General features: G+C 39.7%; 3 protein-coding genes across 3 annotated transcripts in view; 2 read left to right on the top strand and 1 right to left on the bottom strand.

The window, feature by feature from the left end:
- Positions 1-2394, top strand: part of LOC125242633 (pre-mRNA-processing factor 17) — a 60400-nt gene extending 58006 nt beyond the window's left edge. Inside the window, 1 exon segment of the mRNA XM_048151459.1 lies at positions 2150-2394. Coding sequence (XP_048007416.1) covers positions 2150-2327 — 178 coding nt within the window. The 3' untranslated portion in view covers positions 2328-2394.
- Positions 2395-4415: 2021 nt separating this feature from the next.
- On the bottom strand, positions 4416-6296 carry LOC125242632 (5-aminolevulinate synthase, erythroid-specific, mitochondrial). The gene is given in 2 exon segments (XM_048151458.1): positions 4416-5512; positions 5515-6296. Coding segments are annotated over 2 exon segments (1515 nt in total). The 5' UTR covers positions 6101-6296; the 3' UTR covers positions 4416-4583.
- Positions 6297-6712: 416 nt separating this feature from the next.
- Positions 6713-8750, top strand: LOC125224777 (phosphatidylinositol-glycan biosynthesis class F protein). Its single transcript, XM_048128229.1, has one exon. It carries the CDS (start codon positions 6777-6779, stop codon positions 7485-7487), a length of 711 nt encoding a protein of 236 aa, XP_047984186.1. The 5' UTR covers positions 6713-6776; the 3' UTR covers positions 7488-8750.
- The last annotated feature ends 4766 nt before the right edge of the window (positions 8751-13516 follow it).

Below are 13516 nucleotides of genomic sequence, written 5' to 3'. Positions count from 1 at the left end.
CAGTTTCGTTTTCATTTAACCCCTTGCAATTGCCTGGCTTTGTATTGCTAAGAGCGGCACTGAAACTTGAGCGGTTTCATGTGCTCTGTCTACCTTGTGTGACTCTGTCTGCCTTCAATACAGGCATCCATATTAATATTATAAATGGGAAAGTGTGTGTGTCTGTTTGTTTGTACGTCTAACGGCAAAACGGAACGACGAACGGGCGTGATTTTTTAAATTGTAGATAGTTGAAGGGATGGAGAGTGATATACTTTTTGTCTCTTTGTCACCCCCCACTTCCCTTAAATAAGGGGTGGACTTTTGTATGGAGCATTCCGCAAATTTCGAATTTAACGCGAGCGAAAGCTAGTAATTTTATATATATAACTACTAGCTTTTGCCCGCGCTTCGCTCGCGTTAGAAAGAGACAAAAAGTAGCCTATGTCGCTTTCTATCCCTTCAACTATCTCCACCTAAAAAATCACGTCAATTCGTCGTTCCGTTATGCCGTGAAAGACGGACAAACAGACACACACACTTTCCCATTTATAATATTAGTGTGGATTTGTGCGTAGATTTATGAACAATTGAACATTCACTAAATGGATAATAACTACTATATATTTGATATGTGAAAGGACATTAGCTCAGCAATTGACATTCGTTATCAAGGGCGGGAACTCGAGGTTGTCGAGATGTCATAACATTGCACGGGTAGAACCAGTGGCATGATCAATCCGTTCCAATCTAAAAAGTCCTATGTGTCTCTTGAGTCTCTTAGTGTATATGACTTTTTGACACTGTAGTATTATTAGCGTAGTAACATTGGCTAGGCGGTCGTGAACTGAGGCCAAGTATGCAAGGGCAACTGCTAGGGGACCCGTGATGGTAGACGGGAGATCCGGTGACAAGTAATTGTAATATATGCGGAAGTACGGTGTATAGGACAAGTGCCAAATATGTGTGAAAATATTGCACTATTAGACCAAAGGCCGGAACGGAATAGAACACTGAGTAGACTTATATTGACCGGGATATAGACCGTGATTACCTTTTTGATTTTTGTTGAGCTCTCAATATGTCTAATGAAAATAACCGTGAATCATTCAAAACTCACTTTGAGTAGGGTCTAGTCTAGTGATTTTCGGATGCGGTTTTTGTGGGGTAGTTTCCCAATTTGATATTAATTTAGATCTAGACTGACATATATCCGCTGTTCTGCGCCCAAAAATGGTAGCACAGCAAAAAAATCCGTTCATTTTGCTAATATTTTCTTAGACATTGAAGAATGAGGTTTAATTATGTAGTTGAAACAAAGATCTATTAATGAATAGATAGTAGGTACCTAACTAATTTGTCATCGATTACTAGCCTATTATCTACTAAATTACTGACCTACCTTTAATGCGGTTATCCAACTGCTGATTACGGAAATCTTTAAAACAAATAACTTTATCATTAGTTGATTACTTTCGGTTTGTGTTTCCCATAACTTATCGATAAAGCAACAAAAATCCTTATAACTGTGTAATAATGATGATTATTAATTATACCTAGAACAGTAGTTTTTATTTACAATTTATGGAAAATATACACGAATTCCATCCGTGAGGACCGTGAGTGACATCATCGACTTTGAATGCTCGATAAACTTATTAAACTTATCATGTCGACAGGACTTCCACTTAGATAAAGTTGATAAAACTAATGTCAGGTGTAATCTGGTAATACTTATCTGTATGGAAACTAGACTGAGATATGCCGATGAATCAGGTGTAACGATTTTATTTGGTAAAACAATTTCATAAGATTTATCTGATCTAGATTCAGAAGTCTATACTAGTTTGATCTAACTTATAAATCTTAATCATCAAACAGCAAACATTTGCCATTTACTGTTTTTCTATCAGTTCAATTGAACTGTGAACCATAATCACCAAAATTATTACGTCACACACAATACCAAAGTATGTTTGTGTTTTCGTAATGCATCCTCTTTACGGTGAGGCAACGTGATGGGCTTTCAATTTAACCCTTTCACTGCTTAAAGTCACCACAACTCGAACTATTAAGTCAAACTATAAAACTAGCGGTGCGCCAAAGATTTCCGACAAGGTTACCTTCTACAACATTTTCTATATCACTCATAACGTTCCCCTTGTTGCAGTTACCTGGTCTCCGGAGACGCCGACGGCAAGTGCTACATCTGGGACTGGAAGAGCACGAAACTGTACAAGAAGTGGAAGGCCCACGATGGCGTCTGCATCACGGCGCTGTGGCACCCTCACGAGCCCAGCAGGTTGCTGACCGCTGGGTGGGACGGCGTTATCAAGTATTGGGATTAAGAACTTTAAAGTGAGGTGTACAAATTGTATTTGAGAGATTTTGAATAATAATTGCTAGATAAGATCAGTGCTGTGTAATTCTTTCAGAATCCCCCATAGAAAAGTATCTATAGTGTCTGAGGGACATGTCCATAGACAAAAGTTAAAGGACTGTACTTGTGCGGCACAAGTACATTGTGCCATCTCTCGGTTGATGACTGAGGCGACCCTCATTTCTGTAAGGAGGTTTCGGTTTCGATTTCGGTTTCAGTTACTCAAGTAACTTTCGTTGGATTTCGGTGGATGTAACCGCTTACCTCGCCCCTGACGTGACGTGTAATTATGATGTATAAAATTAATTTAATTTCCAATAGTTGTTATTAAGTATTTATCCTACATCTTGTGATTTTTTGTGTTATCACAGCATTTTGACCACGGCTCATGAGAGCTCTTTTAGCTATTAATACCAGAATTCGTAGTAAGTAGGCACTGTTATACGAAAGCGACTAACCATCTGACGTCCCACAGTGGTAACCTAGACCTATCCTAATAGCACGGTAACGCGGTGTTGATAAGTGTAATAACCTAACCACAAAATTAAAACTGAAAAAACCGGCCAAGAGCGTGTCGGGCCACGCTCAGTGTAGGGTTGACTACGGAACCCTAAAAACCCCCGACCGCGACATAGTGGACGTGGACCGATTTTAATGAAACATGGCTAAGAACACTTCCGACTAATTCAGCTTTCAAACAAAAAAACTAAATCTTAATCGGTTTCTCCATTCGAGAGCTACGATGATACAGACAGACACACACACACACACCTTAGAACACCCCGTAGTTTTTGCGTCGGGGGTTAAAAAGACAAGCTAATACAATGATTTGGTAAGATTGTAAATGGAAAAATATCGAGTAGGTAGCATGTAGGTAACTTGACGTGTTATTATGCTGATACACAAGACATGACTAATGACTATGCGTTATCAGCTGATATAACAAGGTATCTACATTGTTACTATGAAAGATACGAGTATTATGGACATTAATGGTGCTTTCAAACCTAAGCCATCACAATAACTTATGAGAGTCATTAGATTTTCTTATACGTCAGTCAGTCTATTTACACGCAATCGCTAAAGAGGAAGTTAATGGGCCGTCTAAAATGCCTATTGTTTCAACATTTTCATTGCAGTTGTTCGCTTCTTAGCACATACCTAACAGGTAAAATTATTCATCTTGTTCTACGGATGAACTTGTTGAGCTGAATGTTTGCGCATCAGAGTCGGAGCATTGACACAATGTATTGGTGACATTAATAAAATTATATTAACCTTGAACTGCACATTCATGACTATCTGTACGAGTAGTGAGACCAGGAAACCTCTGTTTACATTTAACGTATTGTTTCCATGAACTTGAGAGTTCGAATCGAACTTTCTGGCAGTCGAAGTACTCGATTGCCTCGGGTATTGGAGCTAGTGCGTTTTCACATTATCCATCCGATATCGGATAGGACCAATATCCCATACATTGAAGCCGCCATCTTTGATTTTTGCCTTTGAAATCCGATATTGGATTGATAATGTGAAAACGCACTTAGGAACCGTGAGCTGCGAAATTTGCATGCAGAAATTGATAAATTCACCATGCACTTTTACAGCTCACTGTTCATAGGTTAAACTTCAATTTTTGCGTTAGGCTTTCCATTTTCATCATGCGTTGCGCTCTATGAATGAATACTTTCCATACTTGTATACTTCTGGCATACATTTGGTCCTTCGAGCCGGATCTTCGAAAAACTGACATTGCTGAGAATAATTATTAAACGTAAACTTCCCATTGTTTCCACTCCACCCAATGTCCATTTCCAATAATTGACATTCTTTTCATCAGTTTTAACTAGCAGGATGCGTGGAATATTGGGATATGTGATATGCTGATATGTATAGTTTCTGTCGACAAATGTTATTTTTCTGCTATCTAAAAAGTAATGATTTGTGTTATTATGGAATTTTATTATCGTTCATGAGTGCATTTAATGTATGAGATAATCTAGCAGTTGTTAGTTACCGAATCATCATTAAGGCTGCAGATAATAAAACAATTGAAAACTTTGATCACTTTTTTAATTTCTCCCCCAACCCATACCATAAACCATAAATAGGATAAACAGGACATAGAATACACAGAACATAACTTAACATTTAATATTTTTATCTTTTTTCTCTTTTGCTCAGCAATTGTCGTGGGGAACCATTGAAGTGACTAATATGGAAGCTAGGCCACTAGGGGAAGCTTGTAGGGCTCCTCGTACATGACGTCGAACTTATATTCCATACTGCATTCGCGGCATGCACCATTCTTTATAAACTGGTTGAAACTTATATTGTTTTCATGGAATGCTTCTGTCAGGGCAGTGACTAGCTGGTCGATCATTTCAGGCGTGTGGTGCGGGCCGGGGGCGAACCGCAGCCGCTCCTCCCCACGGGCCACGGTGGGGTAGTTGATCGCCTGAACGTAGTGGCCCCGCTTCATGAGCGACTCCGCCACCAGCGCCACCTTGTCCGCTCCCTTAATAGGCACAGGCACTATGTGACTCACGGACGGTAGCTGAGGAAGACCGGCGACCAGTAGAGACAGCTTTAAGTACCGGACCATGGCCTGATGTTTTGCTCTAAGCGAACGGCCTTCCTCACTCGCGAGAAGTCTAATGGATGCCAAAGAACCCGCTAGAACGGGTGGCGGCAGTGCTGTCGTAAAGATGAAACCGGGTGCAAGTGATCTCACAGTGTCCACCAATAGGGAAGAACCCGCAATATACCCACCCACATTGCCAAAGGCTTTACCCAGCGTACCCGATACTATGTCTATCATGTGTTCAATTCCTCTCTCCTCTCCAATACCAGCACCATGTTTCCCATACAGGCCCACTGCATGGACCTCATCCACAAACGTTAAAGCTCCATATTCATGTGCAATTTCGCACATTTCCTCTAGAGGACAGATCGCTCCACTCATGGAGTGTACAGTCTCAAATACGACTAGTTTAGGTACACCTTTCGGTGACGCCTCCAACATCTCACGGAGATGATTGGGGTCATTGTGCCTAAATATATGCTTAGGTGCTTGGCTGTGCCGGATACCCTGGATCATGGAAGCATGGTTACCAGCATCGGAATAGATATGGCAGCCTGGAAGAAGTTTTCCAAAGTGGAAAGTGTTGCATCATTGGCAACATAGCAAGAACTGAAGATGAGGGCAGCTGGCTTTTTGTGGAGCTTGGCAATTTCTGCCTCCAGTTGCTCGGTCATCTGCGAGTTACCAGCAATGTTGCGGGTGCCTCCGGCCCCAGTGCCGTACGCCTTGATGGCGCTGACGGCGGCGTCCTGGACGGCGGGGTGGCGGGACGTGCCGAGGTAGTCGTTGGCGCACCACACGGTGACACGGTTGTTGGCGGCACCCTCCAAGGCTTGAGGATAGGCGCCCTCGGCCGCGAGCCGCGACACTTTTCGGAACACACGGTAGGAGTAATCCTTCTTCTTGGCGTTAATCTGGTCGTGGAAAAACTTCTCATACTGGTAGGGGCTGCGGTCCACGATGTCCTCGGTCATCTCGCGCGGGGCCTCCGACACGATCGGGTTCTCCTGGATGAACGGGCACTTGGTCTCGTCCTGGCCCAGTGAGCGGAACCCGCGGCTGATGATAGGGCAGTAGTTCCCGTATTGCTTCATCAGGGTGGCTCCATAGTTCCTCACGAACGCCTGGTTCAACGATCCCAAGAACGGACAGGGCATCTTTACGTAATGTATTACACGGTCACGACAAACACTTGCGATAAACTTAAGTAATGATCGATGTTTTGAGGTCAACGTTGGCTCGCACTGTAGCCGAACGTTTCGCGGTCTGGCCGGAGTTCAACTGGTGTCTTGAACGACGGCGCCTTTCATTTATAAAGTCTGTGTCATATCGATTGCTCCACACTGATTTCTGAACAGTCAACACGTAAAATTTGGAGTTTGTTTTCGCAATGTAAAAGAGTTACACAAGATTGAATGGGCAGACGACGTAAGTGTCATTGAGCACAGTGTCACTTTTTCGCGAATGCTATTGGTGGATACTGATTTTTTTGACAGACACAGAAGTAGTTGGAAACACTGTCAGTGATGTCATATTCGTGTAAATTGACAGATAAACTTTGAATTCATTTACTTTAATTGAAAATAAGAAATTAATAAGGTATTTCATATAAAAATACCTTAAAACCGTATTAAATATTTCTATCAGGTATTTAAGATATGTTTAAGTTACTAATAAAACCGTCTTAAAATGTGCTGATTTTATATTCTACCAAACGTCAGTGTCAATGTCAAGTCAGCTGTTATATCAATATCATTGACAGATTTTTGATAACATTGCTAGGTTTTGGTGTGTAAAATTCTTGCATCTAAATTGAAATAGATAATATTAATTATGTTCACTCTACACAACCAACTGGAGTTACGACGAGTAACAATATCTAGTCTAATAACATGCATATACTTACCCAGCATAGTTTCAGTGATCTCATACAAGGGTTTACTTTACTCCGTGGGGAACGGATCTTCATTCTACATTTTGGTTCTTATTTTCGTCGCGGAACTGCTTAAATCATTCTACCTGAACTCGACAAATGATATCTTAGCGAAGAAAGCTAAAGTGAGCAAGAATAGAGCGGGCGATATGTTGAAAGGATTTGGATTCCTTTTAGGGGTTATGTTCTGTTTTTTTATTGGAATAATCCTATTCGGAGCTCCGGTGTTGGATTGTCATGAAGAGACGCTGATGTTGTCGAGTTTGCTGACGCTTTTGACTGTGTTTCCATTGGTCGCGCATACTGGAGTGGAGACATCAATGCAGTTGTTGTTTGGAGTGAAGAGCTTTGCGAGAGACAGTGTGTTGGAGATGTTGGTGAACAACGCGCTGCTGACGGTGTGCGGGGCGTGGCTGGGCGCGGTGGTGATCCCGCTGGACTGGAACACGCCGTGGCAGGTGTGGCCTATCCCCTGCTACCTTGGGGCCATCGGTGGCTACCTGCTCTCTAATGTTCTCAATGTGTTGAAAGTTGCGTTACTAAGTGCAGCGCAAAAATACCCTGGGTTGAATTTCCTTGTAAATATTTTAAACAAAGTTCATTTGAAGTAAGGTTCTGTTTGTTTTTTATATTTGGGATAAGACATGATGGCTGACTAAAATGTGTATTATTTTATAAAACAGTATTACAGACATAGCATTTAACAAGTTAATTCTTGAATTGTTGGCTGACCTACACCAAAAAAGTGTGATTTTTTTGTAAGTGTTTACATGACATAGTGGAAATTTAAAAATTCATTCCTTTTAACTTCACAATTGGATTGGCTGGTTATGATATAAATTCTGATGAGAACTGAGTTTCAATATTTAAGAAAATGCCTAGGTAATGGCAAAGAATAGAGTGGTATAAATGCAATTTTTCATTAATTAAAAATTAAAATATCATAATTTGTTCACTTGTCAACAGTTGCTTTAACTTGCTGTCACCTGCTCATGGCCAACAAATATAAGTTGTAAAGGGATGAGGAAACTGTAGGAAATACTACTTAATTAACCGACTTCAAAAAAGGAGGAGGTTCTCAATTCAACTGATTTTTTTTTTATATAAATATTTAAAGGCAAGTTGCTTTAATTCCAGTGATATTTCTTATTGATGAGACTTGAATGTAAAAAGCTAACTTGTTTCTGTAAAATGATAACTTTTGGATAGTTTCCTCAACCACTGTCAGATATGGAGTAGCCAAGGTGTCAAGAGCTATTAAGGCATTAAGGTGCCTATTTGCAATGTGATTTTACTAGGTACACCTTCTATCTCATGGTGACTATGGTGTTGTGACATACAGGACTAATTCCGTAATTATTTATATTATGTACAGTACCGAAGTGAGGACTGAGGAGTTACACCTCACAAAAGTTTCATGTTTTGAACTCTTCATCATTTTAACATGTTTTTCCGTTGTCATCTTGTTACTGTGACTAAGGGCCAGTTGCATCAACCACTTTTGACAGACACATCATTGTCACACAGCAGACCTCAATGGAGCTTCCAATACAATAAAATTTACCGATCGCTTTAAAGGTGACAGACAGTTTGATGCAACCGGCCCTTAATATGTGTATGACTCCTAAATATGCGTGACTCATAAAGAGAAGAACTGCGGGGCACTTCTGGATGAGATTGGCCCAGGATCGGGATAAGTGGTGTACACGAAGGGAGGCCTATGCTCAGCAGTGGGCGATTAATGGCCGAAATGATGATGATGATAAAGAAAACTTCCTGTATTAGTAAATTATTAATTTTATTTATGTATTCTGTTAAATATTTACATAGCCTATATAATAGTCTACATTATATTAATAAAATATGAAACTTAACTTGATCACATTATATTGAACCCTATAATATGCATGTAACAGACCATGGCAACATGTCTACCAACTGTAACATACTCGCAACCAAACTTTGTAAAAAGTAACAATAGTTAACATGCTAAGGCCTTGTTGATATTTTAGGAAGTTTTCTTTGATGACAATATATTTCCCAGTTATTTATGTTTGTATGGCACCATCAAACCTTGCAAGCAATAAGTGCCATTTACATTATAGATTTGACTGCCTTCCCTTTCAAGTTTCCCTCCAGTAGATTACATAGCCATAGGCCAGTATAGTAAGAAACGTCTCAAGTCATCATAACCAACATGTGACCCGAGACTGTCTTATTTACATGCCAAGGTGTGTATACTTTTCTGTTCGACAGGGCCAAGAAGCCGTAACTTCGTTTAGCGCAGAAGCCTGTAATTTGTCCCTTTCCGGCCGGAGGACAGAAAGTATTATTTTCTTTATCTTTCTACATTCTGTGTCTTGTAAACTGGGAAAGATATTTTATCACCAAAGCAAAACTCCTGAATAACTAGTTCTATGACATTTAAATAATGCTTACATGACACTTTACAAATTGTGTTACCGATTACACTATTTACATTGAAAAAGTAACGACTATATTATGTCATAGTCAATAATATAGTTGAATTAAATACTAGTGGCAACTAGAGTTTGCATTATCCGACGAGTTTTTAATAATCGAATAATTCGGATAATACAATTTTTATTATTCGAATATTCGAATAATTCGGATAATTTATTAAACGGAACAAAATTAATGTATAAGCGTGAAATTGATAACGGCTGAGATAGATGAGCGCCATAATGCGAAATGTAGGAGGTAGGGCATAGCGAATGATATTCCGCTTTGTGTGGTAGGGCACAGCACAGCGGATATCGTCTCGCTCGAATCTAGAGCAGAGTCCAACTGGGGTAGTACCTCCGCCTTACAGAAGACCGCAGCCAAATAGCACTAGACCCTACTCATAGTGTTGTGTTCCTGCCGGTGAGTAAGGCTGCCAGAGCTCAACGAGGGTGCGGTGTGCTGATGACGGGAGGACTTACGGAACTAACTTGTTCCGTCTATTGTCCTTTGAGTCGTCGGCAACCCGAACCCTCCTTTTTGCTATGTACTTAACACAGCAAAAGGGAGTGTACAAGTTTCTAATGGGGTGGCAACGCGCATGTGACACTGTTTGAGTTGCAGGCGTCCATAGGTTACGGTGACCGCTTTACATCAGGCGGACCGTATACTTGTTTGCCACCGACGTAGTATAAAAAAAAAAAATGTACCTACATATTTTATTTATTTTTGCGTAAATCAGCAAACTGTAGAAATTAAAACACACCTAGCTCTCTATCTCTATTTCGTTCTATGACTAGAATCTTGCAATCAGATAGTGAGCTGTTGATATAAGACAGTAGTAGTAATTAGTTAGGTGTAAAGTATAAGGAGAAGTTTTTCTGACAACACCTTTACCTTGGAAATGGATGGTAGAGAGGATGGCTTGTTGAGAGTGGAACGTGAGACAACATCATTGGATATAATGATGGTTATAGGGCCATACAGCGTTGTCATATTATCCGATCCGATATCGGATGTAGGAAGGATGTCAAAGGCAAAAATCAAAGATGGCGCCTTGAATGATTTCGAGAATGTTTAGGAGTCGGTCCTCCGCTCGATCGGATCAGATACTCATCTTAAATCTGCGGGGGCCCTTCCGGCTACACTTCGACCCATCGGGATCTTTTGTGAAATTACCCCCTTCGATCTTAAGATCCTTCAGCTATTCAGGAGCTTCTCGACCATCTCCACGTATCGGATGATGAGGCTCATGGGTAGCTCTCTGATGTCCTTTGGTACAAGGTAGCCTGCTCCAAAGTTCTTCATTCTTTGTCTGGAGAGGGCATGACATTCACACATTAGATGTCTGATGGTCTCTTCCTCTTCGCCGCACATGCGACAATCAGTGTAGTCAGCGTGTCCCATCTTGGCCAAAATTCCTTTGATCCCGTAATGGCCTGTGAACACCCCCGTTATAATTTGGAGTTTTCTTTTGCCTAGCTTTCCTAACTTTTTGCTCCATCCAGATTCAACCCTCCGCATAAAGAGCTTTGAATGCTTCAGACCTAACAGGGCATCCCACTCTTTTTGGTGATTAGCCTTTGCTTGGTCTTTCATAGCCGCTTTAATGGTTCCTTCGGATCTGTGAAGTTGTCTACAGATCTGGCCTGGCCTTGGCAAGTTCATCAGCATTTTCATTGCCAATGAAGCCTTCGTACCCCGGTATCCATACCAGTTTTACCTTGTTTTGCCTTCCAAGCTTGTTAAGAGCTTGGATGCCGTTTAATACCAGTCTAGAGTCAACTCTGGGCGATGTGAAGGCTTTGAGTGCCGCCTGACTGTCGCTGAGTATATAGATATTCTTTCCTTGGGTTTGTCTAACTATATTCTTATGTACACAGGTAATTATTGGGTATGTCTCGGCTTGGAAGACAGTGGCATTATTGTCCATGCTGATACTACCACTGTAGTCACTAGTCATTTTCATAAATGCCTACGCCCGTACCAAATGCCATCTTGGACCGGATCGGATATTTAATATAAAAAGTTGAAAACTCTTTTCGTAGGCTCTAAACAAAAGCGTCCTGGTTAGGGTCTTAGAACAGGAATGAGCAAAGATATAGGTACTCGTTCAAAACAGAATAACCAAAAAAAGAGAAGCAATTAGTCGAAGACACTTTCTATCCAGGTGTGGATCATTTAAAACCTTAGTTGCACAGTGGCTGGTACCAAAGTACCACTGGAAGAGAAGAGGTGATAAATAAGTAAGTAAATTCTTTATTGTACCACCAACATAAAATATACCAGACATAAAATTTAAAAGAATGAAGAAGGAGGAGGTACAAAGGCGAACTTATTTAAACATTCAAATCCAAAACGCCTCAAATTGCTCAGCAGCGATTTGATGGGTTTTAGTTTCCAAGCTGATCAGTAGATCGGCTAAGATTTCAAAGTATAAGTAGTAATTAGACCGATTTTTGTGTATGCATGTAACTAATGACTTAAAAGGAAAATGCCTTATATTTCTTAGTGAAGTGGAGGGAATTCTGGAGTACTAAATTGCCATGGAACTGATAACAGCTAAATTCGGAGTGAGGCGCTAAATTTCAATTTCCAAAAAAAAGGGACCAGGAAATCTAGGTATAAATCTCCCTTATTAAGTATGGTTTTACAGATAACTTCACGTTAGCTATTAGCAGTAATGAAAGTAGGTTGGGGTAACGTTTTCATATTAAAAAATAATACTTGCACGTTTTTCTGTTTTTTTTTAATCATCTAATTAATCGAATATTCGATAAAAACTGAGTGCGTGGGGTGAGGCATTCTGCCTACTTCTTGTTCACGAATGCTTTCTTTGTTTTGTAAATATTAGTTTGATTTTGAAGATAAATAGGTGTTAACTTGTTAGCAATAACATTATCCGTATTAAGAATTGATCGAAATTGGTTCAAGTGACGTCTATCTATTAAATATATCACTTATAAATAAAAAATAATGTTTATAGAAATTATCCGTTTATCCGGATAATTTCACTTAGATTATTCGAATATTTTCGGATAAAAATATTGGCGGATATTCGAATAATTCGGATATTCGAATATCCGGATTGCAAACCCTAGTGGCAACGCGAATACCTATTATGGTCTTTGTCACACCTACATATCGTCACTACTTTGAAAAAATCTCGTATCTCACGCTGTTCCTCAAAGTTAAAACGCAGTAAGTCTATATGCATTCCATACATACTTACTACAATTTTAGTTTCATTGACAGACGAAGATACAAGTTTCTTTAAAAGTAGTGACGATATGTAAGATATGTGTGACAGAGAGAACACTATGTACAGTCAAGTTTATAAATATTATTATTATTTCGTTTTAGTCAGGCAGCTGACGCTGGTACGTCTAAATTATAGTTCACTTTGCACGATTTCGCTTCTTAGTTTGTTTGGTCTATTTTTAAATTGATTAACACTGGTAGAGTTCACAACTTCAGAGGGTAATTTGTTCCAAGCTTGTACTATACTTGCTTGCGTGCTTGTAATATGAGCACGGATAGCGTCAAAACTGTATACACTACCCTAATGCATTTGCATAAGATCGTGTATACATATATATGACACTTTGTACGTCTCCATATTTATTACCTTGACTGCACTTTACAAGCACACCTGACATTTGGCGATCAAATAAAAAATGCTATTTCTACTCAGAAGTACTAGCCTTTTCAATCGTAGTAGTTGAACGCGTACATACGATTTTTTCTTATTTTGTTACAGGTCACTTTTGCGTACATTTTGTATGGGGTAACAAAAGAGTGAGGTAACCGAGATGGAAATTGGGGACACTTTTTGTCTCCCAGTGAGATTGAAAGCCATGATTCTGAGTACACTTGACCTAAAATTCCCTAAAACAATAAAAAAAAAATTGGCAAAAAAAAAAGAAATGGTCATTTATTTTTACCTTGACTGCACTGGCACAAGTGTTTAATTCAACTATAGTGAATATATTTTAACAAAAGCTACAGGTGTAAGTTTCGAGTAAATTATTGCAACTTACATTTGATTAAAAATTGCTTATAAACAGACTACAGATAGAAGACACCGAGCTTACAAGTAAGAAACAGTATTTTGGAAAAGTCTTACGAATACAACTGTATTAAAAATTTAACTTTATTTATACAACAACAATGCAAT

Source organism: Leguminivora glycinivorella, chromosome 3, assembly GCF_023078275.1.
Source record: "Leguminivora glycinivorella isolate SPB_JAAS2020 chromosome 3, LegGlyc_1.1, whole genome shotgun sequence".
NCBI lineage: Eukaryota > Metazoa > Arthropoda > Insecta > Lepidoptera > Tortricidae > Leguminivora > Leguminivora glycinivorella.
Note: the sequence above shows the minus strand (reverse complement) of the source record. Positions and strands in the feature narration are given on the sequence as shown.

Coding starts and splice junctions, on each gene's coding strand:
- LOC125224777 (XM_048128229.1), top strand. CDS start 6,777: ATGTTCACTCTACACAACCAACTGGAGTTACGACGAGTAACAATATCT.